Consider the following 15,319-nt stretch of genomic DNA (forward strand, 5'->3'; position numbering starts at 1 on the left):
GGCACCGTTCTGGAAAAGCAAGCAGCGGTTCTCTTTCTGGCTATGTATATGTGGCTGGTCCTCTGGATGATAAAAACGGTCCTACATTACAGGAAATAGCGACAGGGACGCCTAGCTCTCTCTCTTGCTTTAAAGGAGCAGTTTTGTGGATGAATGGGGGCGGTTGCTCCTCTGTTCCAGACTGGCTGCTGTCTCTCGACTGCTGATGTGTGGGTCTGATGCGTGACCATTCACATTTATTTCCTTTTTCTTTGTGAACTGTACAATTTTCTCCTTTTTCGTCGCGCCTGTTGCTCTCTCATGAAGAAAGCGGCTTTTATACCTGTAATAGCATCATCGCCTGCCCTGAGTGTAGAAACGGCACGATTGCTGCACCTTACCGACATCATAATTAAATAATTACCATCGGAATAATGACAGTGAGAACTGTTAATATTCACTGAATTAAAAATACACGGTGAAGAATTGGCTATTTGGCCCAATCATAGCTGACCAATCAGAGAGAACGTATGGGCCAAAGCCACGCCCATTTAATGCAGCTTTATGCTAATCGGCATTCTATTTGTTTATTTTTTTTCAGTGGTTTGAACTAGATATCATCGACGCCCTCTTGCTTTACGGAGTAGAATTACAACAGAGCATGTCCGGGCAAGTTCAAGTACTGAGCAATAAATTCATATCCAAACTGTCCTAAAACACATCTTTAAATCCTATAATGTAAATAAATATATTCATTACGTTATGTAAACAATGTCTACATCAAAATACACCCCTAAATAATTTACAAACTGAATGAGTGTATAAATATTTCAGTACAAAGAAGTCATCAGATACCTGAGCCACATGAAACCTCCAGGAGAATGTCGTTAACAGAGTTAAACAAGAGTTTTATTTGATGCTGAAAGAAATATATTCGGATACATTTTGAAAATGACACAAGTGCGTGTGTTTGAGACTATTTGGGAGGCCTACCAGTCACAAGACTCAGTTTTGCAGCCTTTGTGGGACTACGTGCGACTCAACCACTCTGAAACTCTTCGGTCTCCTCTCTTTCCAGTGATTTTGACCGTAGCATCGTATTTTGTTCTTTGCGTACCCTACCTAGTCTGCGACATGGTGGGAAAGAAGTGGCCAGCTATTTACCAGTACAAGATTCAACCCAACAAGCTGCCCACAAATGCAATGCTCCTTCACTGCAGTGGAGTTACTCTTTATAATCACCTACTTCTGGTGTTTCCCGCAGCGGTGGCACAGTGGTTGTGGAGACCTCCCGTTCCTCTGCCTGAACAAGCACCTACATTGCTTGAACTTGTAGGTGGGGTGACTGGAAACCTTCTTCTCTTTGACTTACAGTATTTCATCTGGCACTTTTTGCATCACAAGATCCGCTGGCTGTATGTGACTTTCCATGCCATCCACCATAATTACTCTGCCCCCTTTGCTCTGGCCACGCAGTGCCTCGGGGGGTGGGAGCTGGTCACGGTGGGCTTCTGGACCACGCTCAACCCTGTCCTGCTGAGGTGTCATCTGCTCACCACCTGGATGTTCATGGTGGTCCACGTGTATGTATCAGTGGAAGACCACTGCGGATATGATTTCCCTTGGTCCACGTCTCGTCTGATCCCATTCGGTGTTTATGGAGGTCCGAGCAAGCATGATGTGCATCACCAGAAACCTAATACTAACTTTGCACCCCATTTTAGTCACTGGGATAAACTGTTCGGCACTCATGCTGATTTTAGTTTCGCTAAATCTCAGTGATGAACATGCATGCAAATGTATATTAAAAGTGCATGTTTGTTTGCCTCAGGCAGAACTTTTGGAAATGATTTCATTTGTATACAGACAGTGCAACTAGAAGGATTTAAGCACAAATAAACTAAATCGATGCAATGTACATACACTGCAGATGATTTTAAACCATCATTATAAAATAACTTAAATATAAAAATATTCCAAAGTTGGAACCATTTACAGGGAAATGAGTTGTTTGTTAAATTCTTACCATTCTGGTAAAATCTTATATTAATATATAACATTTTTAGAATTTTTATAAATATATAAATTTAGAAAACACCTTTATAAAAACATTTAAACACTAGTATTACAGATATGAAAAATAAAATAAAAAATACTTTTGTAAAATGAAGCTATAATGTAATTGATTTAGTTTATTATCCATAATTCTTAAAGCCGTATTTTATAGAAACCTGATATGATTTATATATATATATATATATGCTGTCAAAGCGATTAATCACGATTACTCGCATCTAACATAAAAGTTTGTGTTTATATATGTGTGTGTATACAGTATATATTATTATATTTGTATATATATATGTGTGTGTGTGTGTGTGTGTGTTTGTGTTTGTAAACACACATATTGTATATTATATAAACAAACTTTTATGTTAGATGCGATTAATCGATTTGACAGCACTAGCCTATATATATATCAAAAGGAAGAGATTTCGATATTAACTCAAACATTTCTCATCAAATTCTTTTAAGACCAAATAATCTGAATAATCAAATGTTTGGGGAAAATATGTAAATCAAGAATTATTTTGTTCCTCTTATACATGGTAGAAAGACATTAAACCAAACGTGGTTAACCAACCACAAGAGGAAGAAGAAAAAACCCTCAACCTTCATACAGTTTATTAAAATAAAGCAGATTTGCATATGCGTGCAAACTCAAAATAGATTGCACTGCTGTTATCTCTCATTTCAAAGCCTGATGTTTCTTTCTCTTCCCTTTTTTTTCTTCTTCTTTTTTTTTTTTTTTTTTTTTTGCTAGTGTTCATTTTAATATTGAAACTTTTGAGGTTTATGTCATGAAATAGCTGACCTTGCAAACCTGCAGTCATGTGTTGTATGCATGTAGGCTTGCAATTGATCTTTGACTAGTGATTACGCAATTCAATGATGTAACAGCAGGTGTCAGTAAAGAGATTACTTTGTTAAATCCCTTTGTGTAACTCCTGCATGTGAACCTACTCATATTTATATATATATATATATATATACAGGTCTATGTTTTGATGTGGTAAGAAAATATGCAGTTCTTTGCAGTTACAAAAGATGAAATAAAGAATAGTTGGTATTTTTTGAAGAAAATGGGAGTCGTGCTTGCATGTGAAAAACATGTCATATAATGATAGTTTTGATCGATGCTTTGTTAAAGCAAGCGCTACTAATAAAAATCTATTAACAATATAATGTCTCAAAACCCAGTTATTTTCCTACCTAAATAAATCCTCTGTCATAGGCTGCTCGCTCTGGTTTGGCACAGCCAATGAGAGTGCGTCATCTGACCGCTGTGTGGCACTGTTCCCGGATCAGACTCAAACACACACACACACACAGCAGTGGTATGGCAGCCAGGAAACAGACAGCCATCTTATAATCTGCAGCCTGTCTGTTATATTTGCAGCTTAAACTGCTTTTTCCATCTGTTAATAATGGGCCAGTGTGGGATTACGTCGTCTAAGACGGTCTTGGTGTTCCTGAACCTGATATTTTGGGTAAGTTTGAGGTGTTTGAGACTGAATTTGAGAGTGCGTCAGTGTTGTCAGATGGACACAGTCAGGTGTCGAGCAGCTGCATTATTACACACACTCTTTTATATCAACAATTCGTTTATACAATCTTTTGAAATACAATGCATACTTTGCTCTATTTGATATGCCGATTTTGTTTATAATGCATTATTTAAAAAAACTGCTTGTTGCTGCGTATTGCAATGTTTGTTTACATATTCACTCTTAATGATTCTGCGTTTAAGATTTTTTAATGGGTAATAAACAGTGACAGTATAAAATGACTGTTATTTATTTTTTTATTAGCCTTGTATGAGTTCAAGTTGCTGTTCGTGAATTGGCCAGTCAGGCTCTTTGTTTCCTTTAGCCACAAAGCAGGTTAAGTTTTATTGTATGGTATGTTAAAGGGATAGTACACCCAAAAATATCGTTCTTAACGCGTAACACTTAAGTTAATCTTCGGCGCACAAATTAAGATCTTTTGATTTGATGAAATCTTAAAGTTCTCTTTCTTCATCTCGTGTTCGAGATCCACCTATGGGAAGGGGTATCCGTACCTGACCTCTGCAGAAGCATCCAATTGACCTTTCGCAAAGACCCGCCCCCTTTAGTTACTGTTGCTATGTCCGACAAGCCACGGCGCTCTCACGCCACACACCATGTTCTCATACAGTGAAAAATATATACTCAACTTTCAAATTTGGTCATTTAAAAAAAAGAAATTTAAACAATAAATACCGTTTTGTAGTTCTTTAATGTGTCGTGACAGATCGCTGTAGTAGAGCCTCTTAAAGCTGCTCGTGAACCGATCATCTCTTCCTTCTAGTTAATTTATAGCATCAAATAAACATGAAAGAAGGATAAGAAGGAAATAAACATAAGAAGGATTGTTGTTTTAACTGCGGAAAGACATCAGTACACTTTGTTTTTCAAGTTCAAATCCTCCAACGTTAGCTACTAACTCTCCTGACTGCTTTGTCGGACAAAAATGGCACGTGGAAGAGGCTTTGGAGAACCCGGAGAACTGCAGTCATTGCCTGATGCTGCCGGAAAAACTCCTGCGACGCCGCTTTAAAGTTGCCGCCACCCAGTGTGTCGAGCTCGGCATTTCTGACTCAGATGGGGGACACGGTGACGATGATGCGCTACTGGTGGCCTCCCGGGGCCAGATCTCTCATCTGGGCTGACCAGCCCAATCCTGCGTTCTCCGAAAAGGACATCTTTGCGGGCAACCTCCCGCTCGTCGACGAACCGGCCTGTTTTGGTGATGACGACAACGCTGGCCTTCTCGGGGTCTCAGAGGATGAGGAGGCCATCCCTCCCTCTGGCATTCCCCAGGCCATGCCCCCGCGGCCATGCCTCAGTCCATCCTCCTGGAAGTGTGTGAGCGAGCGGCCGCTCGCCTCAACATTGAGTGTCCGGCTCCACAGAGCACCATCGACCAGGAAAGGGACATTTATGATGGGAAAGTGCTGGGACCCCCTCCCAGTCCTCCCAGCGTGCGTAAAGCACGAGGCGCAACTGGAGCGACCCGCTCGATCTCAAACACGGTCTTGCGGGTCTAGAGGTGAAGGATATGGCGGCTCTCGGCATGGGTGATCCCCCCGCTATCGAGCCATCGATCGCCAGGCACCTCAACCCAGTCCAGGGCGGGCTGCTCGCTCCCCAGAAGCCGGTCTTGCCTAACAAGATGGATCGTTTTCCTGCCTCTGTGCACCAGGCCGCTTATAGATCCTCGGCCTTGGCTGTCAGGGCCCTGAATGTCTCCTCCCTCCTCTCCGCTTACCTGGTGGAGATTTTTGACGACTTAGGCCATCAGCTGGACAAGGGATCCCGCTGTGGGGAATCTCATATCTAAGCAACGCCTCTCACATTGGCTTGTGGACGCTATAAGTTTGGCATATGAATCAAAGTGAGTGCAGCCCCCAGGGGACATCAGAGCTCATTCCACTAGAGGGGTTTAGCCACCTCTTGGGCTCTGGTCAGGGGAGCATCATGCAGGACATTTGCTCTGCTGGCAGCTGGGCTTCTCCCCATACGATTGTGCGTTACTACCGGCTGGATGTCACCAGAACCTTGGTAGCACATTCGTATTTTGGGGGTGGGGTCCTTCTCTTCCTTCTCTTGTGTGTGCCACACACGTTTCATGTCCTGCCTGTACACAACAGTTATGTGTGTGCGTCAGTATGGCGGGTTCATGATTATGGGACGTGTCAGGCACCGCCCCTTTGGGTGACCGTCTTTCTCTGGCTTACAGAACCTCACTGTGAGTGTATTGGGCAATTGGGGAGCTGTCCACGTCTCTCCCATAGGTGGATCTCGAACACGAGATGATGAAAGAGAACAATAGGTTACTGTCGTAACTCCGGTTCTCTGAAACATCGAGTGGAGAGATCCACCAGCTTTGCCCCGATTACCGCACGAGAAGCGAATATACTAACTGGAGAACAGTCTTTACCGGGCATTGGCTGCGTGCTTCTGTCTGTCTTGCCAGACTTAGTGCAATTGGATGCTTCTGCAGAGGTCAGGTACGGATGCCCTTCCCATAGGTGGATCTCACCACTCAATGTTTCAGAGAAACGGTTACGACAGTAACCTAGCCTATTGATTTCTGTCCCTCCATTGACAGCTAAGCAACTACCACTTTGATGCTTCAAAAAGTTCATAAAGAGATCGTAAAACTAATCCATATGAATTGAGCGGTTTAGTCCAAATTTTCTGAAGAGACTCGATCGCTTTATATGGTGATCAGATTGAATTTAGGCTTTTATTAAACCAATTCCTCCTTAGGCAGCTCCTTTTGGAATTTGTAAGCAATCCTTAAGGATACTAATAGCAGTTTTCAGATTCCAGTATCACACAAAACAACAAAGAACATATTTTAAAACAGTTCCTAATATGACTTAGAAAATAGTTAGAAAAACTGTACTTTAACATTATTTCAATATAATACAATAATTAATAATAATTCAGTTTTGATAAAGACAATATCCAGTTAAATAAGAACAAAAAAGAATTGATCAAATAACAATTGACAAAAAATTATCCAAATGAGATTTACTAATATAAATATATCCTAGCTAATATCGAATGAACTGATTGATATTCATGTCTCATAGTTTTGACCGATGTCAAATGTTGTGATTTTGTAGTGAATTTAGGCATACAGTAATATAATGTACAATATAAACAATATGTAATAGAATATTAAACAATTTAGATTTAGAATCTACAAAATAAAAATATCAACAAAAACAAACTAACTTGTGATTTTGTGCACATTGGGTTTGACAGAACTGGGGCATTGGGGGCAAAGTTTTAAATTTAAGACCTAAATTGAGCAGTCGGGATCTGTAGGAACACCACTCCACCTGTCAGCTTGCTTTCCTTGTCTTTGTGCCTTTGATTAATCTCTTTAATCTGGGACTGAATGAAGTTTAAAGTCTCCTCCTGGCAGATTGAGGTAGTATGACACTCTCCTGTTCTTTTTTTTAGGGATCAGGCTGCTTTATTAAATCCTTGTTCATAATTTTAGAGCCTGAAAGCTGTGCTACATTGATTCAAATGAGGTTTTATGGTTCTATTGTAAATGGGGAAAGACCAAATCCCTATAAAACAAGTTTTTCCTAAAATGCCTGGAGGTCCATGGAGGACGCAGACCTAGCCATTTGATTTGATTTAACCATTTCTTTTGGTAACACTTTCTTTTTTGATGGTCCACTTTAGACATTCTACTAACTATAAGTAACTTTGCAACTACATGTCAACTAACTCTCATTAGAGTATTAGTAGACTGTAATATCTACTAACACTTTATTTTGATGCTCCCAACAGACTAGAAATACAAGTACAGGTCAACATATTCTACCCTAATACTACCTAACCTAACGGTCTATACTAGGGACGCACAATATATATGGATTTTTAATGTTATCGTTATTGGCCCGATAAAAAAAATTTGACCGATTATATTAAAGCTGATAAATAATGGATTATTTCCTTCAGCCGAGACAGTTCAGATGCGGATTGTTCACCATGATGGTTATCAATAGCTTGAAATATGATTGGAATCACTTCAAAAAGCAAAGTACAGTTAAGTGCAGCATGTAGGCTTCATAACATTATAATGAGAACATTATAATTGTGTGTTCGGGACATGGATTTAATGGAGAGACTTTTGTTTTTGTAATCAGGCTCTCAAAAATGAAATAAAAACATTTGAATTTAGATTTATCGGCCAATATATTGGTTAATGGTTTTCAAATATAAAGAATTATCGGTTATTGGTATCGGTTAAAATTGTAATATCTGTGCATCCCTAACTAATACTCTAATGAGAGTTAGTTGACATGTAGTTGCAAAGTTACTTCTAGTTCGTAGAATGTCTAAAGTGGGCCATCGGAATAAAGTGTAATTTTTTCCTGTCTCATTTCCTTCCTGATGTGTATGAGCTTTTCTGTGTGTTGACCTTCAATGTTGGATCCTGATTTTCTTGTTGGTCAGCATTCCAAAAAACTTATTAAACTTGTTTTGAAAGTCAAAGTGACATGAATACATTTGTGTTTGGCTTCTCACTTACCTTTATTCTGATGTACTCTAACCAATTTAATAAATCATTTTTAGTGTATCTCTTGGCATGAAAACACATCATATCCGCTTTCAGATAAGTAACTCTGTTATCTACTTCTAGGCCGCTGCTGGCATCCTGTGCTATGTCGGCGCCTACGTGTTTATCACGTATGATGACTATGACCATTTCTTTGAGGATGTGTACACCCTGATCCCAGCCATTGTCATTATCGCAGTCGGAGCGCTGTTGTTCATTATTGGACTCATTGGATGCTGCGCCACTATTCGAGAGAGCCGCTGCGGGCTTGCCACAGTTAGTAAAATATTAAGTTCCCAGCACTGCATTTTTGTGTTTTTCTTCAAGGGATAGTTCACCCCAAAATTATCATAATTTACTCTCTTTGAAATACACCACTGTTTGGGGTCTGTAAGATTTTCTTATTTGAAATTGATACTTTTATTCAGCAAGGATGCATTAAATTGATCAAAACTGACAGTAAAGACTTTTTAATAACAAAAATGTATAGCATCACAACTGTTTTCAACATTGATAATAATAAGAAATGTTTCTTGAGCAGCAAATCAGCATATTAGAATGATTTCTGAAGGATCATGTGACACTGAAGACTGGAGAAATGATGCTGAAATGTAAATAACATTTTAACATATATTAAAATAGAAAACTATATTTTAAATTGTAATAATATTTCACAATTGTACTGTTTTTAATGCCTTTTCGATCAAATTAATGCAGCCTTGGTGAACATAACTTTTTAAACCGTAGTGTAGTTGCTATTGACAAGTTTAGGCTAAAAATAAGTGGATATGATAGTTTAGAGTTGTTTATATAGCTTGCTTTGCTGAATCCCCATTTTCTTGCGTCCCTTTTTTACAGTTTGTCATCATTCTCATGCTGGTATTTGTGACTGAGGTGGTTGTGGTGGTTCTAGGCTATATTTACAGAGCAAAGGTAAGTCCTGCATTTAAAGGAAGTCAATATTTATTAAAATAGGAGTGCCTACATCTCTTTTGTTTTTTGTATGAAAGCCCTTCTCACACCCTTTCAGTTGTGTTCGAAAGTGAACAAGGCATACAATGCAATATCTGTATTGTGTTGTGCTGTACTGTTTGTATAGCAATGCGCTCTTTGACATATAGCCTAGAAAAATACATCTCCACCTACATAATGAAAGGGTTTAGTGAAAGGTGGTTGTCAGGGTCAGAAATGAATGGGGGCTTGGAGCAAAATTGCTGTCAAAATGAATAAAAATTCACTTCTAAATTCAAAATATCTGGAAAAAGACATTTTATGATTTCTTTTTTTTTGTTTGCATTTATAACATATGATATACTTAATGTTACACAAGCAAGAGTGCTGTTTTTCTGAATATCAGCCCGATTGCTAATGTGATATTGATTTTATATTTCAATAAACAAGAAGTTAATATTAAGTCAATTACATTTTAGACACAATTTCAAGAAATCGGTCCCACGTTTTTGAGGAAATGATTCAATGACACATATATAAAGTCACTCACTTGCTTGGTTCCTGAATGAATCAGCCATTTGAACGCATTGGTTGATTCAGTGCATTTATTTAATAAGGTTTGAATAAATTGCCATGAAAATCAGTGTAACGGAAAGTTAATTTCTGTCACTTGTGAACATGTTTCTAGGTAGAAGATGAGGTCAATCATTCCATCCAGAAAGTGTATAATGAGTACAACGGCACCAATATGGATGCTCCCAGCCGCGCTATTGACTATGTGCAGAGACAGGTGAGACCGCTTAATGAGAACATTCGGTTATTGTATTTTCAATAAATCACACCCCGACCCCCTAATAAAATCACCATAATGTCTGTCACAACGTAAAGCTCCATTGTTGCGGCATCACCAACTACTTGGACTGGAAGAACACCAGCTGGTTTAAGGAGTCTAGGAACAACAGCGTGCCACTGAGCTGCTGCAAACCCAACGTGAGCAACTGCACCGGCTCCCTCTCCCGTCCCGGAGACCTCTACCCTGAGGTGAGCGCCCTGTCGTGTGCTTGTGAGTGTAGCCGATGACGCAGAGTAAGTGTGCATGTGATGTTAATGTATCCGTTGAACCACCTTAGGGATGTGAAGCCCTGGTTGTGAAGAAACTGAAAGAGATCATGATGTACGTCATCTGGGCCGCTCTGACATTTGCTGCAATTCAGGTATGCTGTTCTGAATTATTATTATTATTATTATTATTATATATTTTTTTTTTGGTCTGATATTATCTTATATAAGAAGTGAAATCCATCTCAGGCAAAATATGTCTTCCGTGAATTTCTTTCTTTCTTTCTTTTTTTTGCGTGCAAGTTTAGTGTCGATTCAGAGTTATTAGTCATGCAAATGCTTAGACCTAGGTTTTCCCAAGCGGGTTTCGTGATTATCAAATCAGAGACTGCGGTTTAATTAAATAACTGTATAGTAGAGCTGCACGATTAATTGTTAAAGGGATACTTCACCGTTTTTTCATATTAAACTGTTATTCCCTTAACTAAGACGAGTTGATACATACCTCTCTCGTCTCGTGGACTCAAACGCTCTGGCGCGCGGCGACACTTTGATAGCACTTAGCTTAGCCCAGTTCATTCATTAGGGACCTAACAGAGATGAAGCTAGAAGCGACCAAACACCTCCATGTTTTCACTATTTAAATACAGTTACACGACCAAGTATGGTGACACAAAATAAAACGTGGCGCTTACTTGTTCTTTGTAACTACTCGTGTAACTGTATTTAAATAGTGAAAACATGGAGGTGTTTGGTCACTTCTAACTTCATCTCTGTTTTGTTCCTAATGAATGAACTGGGCTAAGCTAAGTGCTATCAAAGTGTCGCCGCGCGCCAGAGCGATTGAGTCCACGCACTGAGATGAGAGGTATGTATCAACTCATCTTAGTTAAGGGAATAACATAGTTTAATATGAAAAAACGGTGGAGTATCCCATTAAATGATAGCATTCTCGATTCAAACACGCAATCTTATTCCTAAATGACAGCAGTTCGGCTTTGTCTATTAAACCTTCGACAACTAGATCACTGCGAATATTCGAATCTGCGTTGGCGCTGCTGATCCAGAGAGAGCTGTTGTCATGTAAGTCATGGCTCTTCTCCCCGTCAGACAGAGTTCTGGCGCTCGGCGGCGTCACTATGTGCTTTTGTTGCCCTGTAGCCGCTGAATCACATCCTTTGACATTCATACTGTTCCAAATAGTCTCTGGGGCATAAAGGCCGTGTCTTGGCAAGGCCAGCACATGCCCGTGACTTACACATGATTACTGACACAGTCCGCCTGAATTAACTGCAGGAAACGGGGCAGTAGGCTAGGTTGTTCTTGGCAAACTTGCATAAATTACACCAGATGTTCTCAGGGGTTATTTGACTTGTTTTTCCTTTTCTTTTTCTTTTTTTTTCACAGTCTGAACTTAGATTAAATTTGTCGGCGCCAGTGTGAAGAAGTTATCTCTCTTTGTCACAGAGGAAATTTGACAAAATCTATTGTATGTTTCGTTACCTGGAAAAAACCCACTTTTTTTTAACCATTTGTTGAAGATTCTGAAATAGAGCGGCACTTTTAGTAACATTAGTGTCAGTAATTCTAGACGCCTCTGGCTTATTTTGTGCTGTTGGCGGGCAGCGGTGGTCTCATCTTCCTTTCGTGCCCATCGTCTGTTTATACCGGTATTGTGCATGTGCTATTCTTATTCTCACAGTGTTGCTAAAGCTATGTTACGTTGTACACTATTAGTATTCATATCACAGTCCTGCAAAGATGACAGAAAATGTACTCGCATTTGCTGTCCTGCGGCAAAACATGAGAGCCAGTCGCGTTATAGACCAAACATATAATGCTGAGTGAGTGCGACCCGCACGCATCAGTGAATGCAGAGATATTTTGCAAAATAAAATGATCCTGCCAGAAGAATAGCATGAGAATTTAATGATGTATCATCTCAGTGAGCTTTTATGAGGGTTTACGCATGCGCATTAAGGTGAATTTAGCGTTTGCCAATGTTTCAGCGTGGATGAGAAAGACGTAGCCACGCGGTTCGTCTCGGAGAACGTTCAATTAAGGCGGAACAAACCTGAGAGAAAAAAAGACACACACACACACACACACACACAAGGAAAGAAGAAAAACTAGGGCTGTGAAACGATTAATCGCATCCAAAATAAACGTTTGTGTTCACATAATATATGTGTGTACTGTGTATAATTATTTTATATATATATAAATACACACATGCATGTATGTATTTGATCTTTTTCTTCCTCCAGATGCTGGGAATGCTGTGCGCTGGTGTCGTGCTGTGTCGTAGAAGCCGGGACCCGGCCTATGAGCTCCTCATCACAGGAGGGACGTATGCATGAAAAAACCTAGCAGACAGACTCTCTGTTTTCATGCACACACCAACAGTCTCACACACACACACACACACACACACACACACACACACTGGGCTCAGGGTTCTGTCGGTGAGGTGGCACACTGGATATGCCCTTATATATCTCTTTGTTTCTACACACCTCACACAGGGTTTGCTCACACAATTCACTGGTGATGGGTGAAGCGAAGTGCGTAATATTTATTTATACAGTATGTGTCACTGAAAATGACTACGTTTTAATTTAAACCTTTGTCTTTCTCTCAAAGGCATTGGGCCAGACTGCAAAATGGCGAACAGCCAGTTTTTAATCCCGTTGAGAAGATTTAATTAACACATGTATCGATAACATTTTCTCTTCCTTGTCTCTATTATATGGAGTGGAAGATGCTGTTATTGTATGGAATAATATGTGGAATGTATGCTTTCCTCATTTGTTAGTTTGCACTATGTGTACGGTTTAATTCTATATTACAAATACCAAGGTGGGAAATGAGGATCAACCCGTGGTACCGCTGTCTCAGATGTCACCCATCACCAGTCCGCTGCTCAGGGACAGTGGCAGTGTGAGAGACAGGTCTGGATTGACCATACACAAGATTACTTGGCATTATGGGCCCAAATCGTACAGCTAAAAGTGAACTATATGTTCAAAATGGTGTTCACAGCGGTTTACATGTGAAGTGTAAAGAGGTTTCGGGGACACTCTACATGCACTACCTAAAAGTTACCAAACTCTTATATTATTTTCCTTCTTTTTCCATTGCTTATAGTGTGAACATTACTAGTCTAGTAATATATCGTTTAAAGTTAGTTTGGATAACATGTAGGTATGTAGAACAGGGTCAACATTGTATTAGTTTAAATGAATGTACATAGGGAGGAAAAAAATGGTGAAATAAGCTCGCAATTTCGATCTTCAAATAAATGTTTCATAAGTTGACACCTTTTTATCTTGTTTCATTTCACTGATGTGAATCATTTTTGGCGTGATGGTGTGATTGAAAAATACCAACATGCAGGCACTTTAAAGCAAGACTTCAACCTGATCAATCCCAGTAACACAAGGCACCAAACTGCAAGTAAAAATATGAGACACTTTAAAAAATAGTCAGAATTGACAACAGTTGTGTGTTTTGTTGTAATAAATTAAATTAAATAAATGGTATTCTACAAAAAATTACTTGTATAGTATAAAAGGGTCTTGTAATAATATATTCAGGGTTCCCACACCTCGGTTAACTTCAAATTCAAGGACTTTCCAGGTCCAATACCCTTAAATTCAAGGACTTAATGTGGGACACATATCAAGAGAGAGCAAGGTTACATCGTTACCTTGTAAGATACATTGTTACAGTTTTCATGTGTCAAACACAACTATGCAAAAAAGCTTTTTTTGCATTTATTTTTGGCCATATGACAGAGATCTGATATTCTATTTGTCGTATTTCTGTTTTGCATAAAACTGAAGAATATTCGGTAGGCCTACATCCTGTATACTGTATTCTAAAATTATCTGGATTTTGGATTTTATTGAAAAGAATTAGGCTCATGTAACCAGAAGTTTTATGATGCATGTATGAATATGCTTTTAAGTTTTTCTTGCCTTATTGGGTTTACATTACCTTAACAAGCATTCTTTGTAATCTTCTTTGTTGAGCCAAATATCTTGAAACTTGCGTTTTCCAGGCATCGCGTTTCAGCCTATTTCTGCCATGTTTCACAGTGTGTCTGTGTAACGTCGAGGTACCATCGCAAGGGCGTAGATTTGGTTTGAACATTGGGGGGGTTGAAAAATTATTCTGCATATTTTTCATGTGATCATGGTATAAATATTGGGGGGGTTGTAATGCATAGATTTAAATATTGGGGGGGTTATCTCCCCCCCCAACCCCCCCACAAATTACGACCCCTGTACCATCGTAATAGTTTTGTGCGCACGTAACGCGAAAACACGTAACGTAACGAATAAATGCGCGTAACTAACGTAAATCAAGCGCGTAACTAACGTAAATCAAGCAAGCTAGTTAGCGGACCGGAGAGATTAATATGGAATTTTTTTGCACAAAATAAATTCAAGCACTTTCAATGACCTGTATCTATGCATGTCCAGGGACTGCAGATGTGAATTAGCTTTTAGCTAAATCTGGTACAGTATATATATATTGTGCATTGTCCCTGTTAAATAAATAAATAAATAAATAAATAAATGAATGAATGAATGTTAATTTTCAAAAACTTTCCAGGGCCTTGAATTTTTTTTTTTTTTTTTTGATTCACAAACTTTCAAGGATTTCAAGGACCCGTGGGAACCCTGTATATTACATATAATTATACATATATAATACAAAATTATATTACATTTTAAAATAACTTTTTGAATATGTTATTAAAATTCCAGTGATTTTTCAGCATCATGACTCCAGTATTCAGTGTCACATGATCCTTCAGAAATCATTCTAATATGATGATTTGCTGCTCCAGAAACATTTACGATTATTGTCGATGTTGATGAAAGTTTTTGATGAATAGAGAGTTGACAAGAACAGCATTTATTTGAAATAGAAATCCTTTGTATCATTAAAAACATCTTTACTGTCACTTTTGAAATGACACAGCAGTGACTGATAAAGAAATAAAGTGCTACTGATCAACCATTTTACCATCTGATATTCGTTGTCAACTAAAAAAATGTCAACTGGCTCCGAAATGTTATATTTTAGGAACCAGTGACTTTATAACTTAACATATTTGAGCACAGCTATATCATTCATGGCTGTTATC

The 15,319-nt window shown here is 38.9% G+C and overlaps 2 protein-coding genes across 2 annotated transcripts; both read left to right on the forward strand.

Annotated features, from left to right (window-relative positions):
* The first annotated feature begins 28 nt into the window (after window positions 1-28).
* ch25hl1.2 (cholesterol 25-hydroxylase like 1, tandem duplicate 2) lies at window positions 29-2,007 on the forward strand. Its single transcript, XM_082182622.1, has one exon. The coding sequence runs from the start codon at window positions 931-933 to the stop codon at window positions 1,759-1,761; it is 831 nt and encodes a 276-aa protein (XP_082038748.1). The 5' UTR covers window positions 29-930; the 3' UTR covers window positions 1,762-2,007.
* A 1,350-nt stretch (window positions 2,008-3,357) lies between these two features.
* On the forward strand, window positions 3,358-13,478 carry tspan3a (tetraspanin 3a). The gene is made up of 7 exons (XM_082182628.1): window positions 3,358-3,530; window positions 8,236-8,427; window positions 9,010-9,084; window positions 9,791-9,892; window positions 9,991-10,143; window positions 10,233-10,316; window positions 12,429-13,478. Exons 1-7 carry the CDS (start codon window positions 3,468-3,470, stop codon window positions 12,519-12,521), a joined length of 762 nt encoding a protein of 253 aa, XP_082038754.1. The 5' UTR covers window positions 3,358-3,467; the 3' UTR covers window positions 12,522-13,478.
* The last annotated feature ends 1,841 nt before the right edge of the window (window positions 13,479-15,319 follow it).

This window comes from Leuciscus leuciscus (genome assembly GCF_965113295.1).
Source record: "Leuciscus leuciscus genome assembly, chromosome: 10".
NCBI lineage: Eukaryota > Metazoa > Chordata > Actinopteri > Cypriniformes > Leuciscidae > Leuciscus > Leuciscus leuciscus.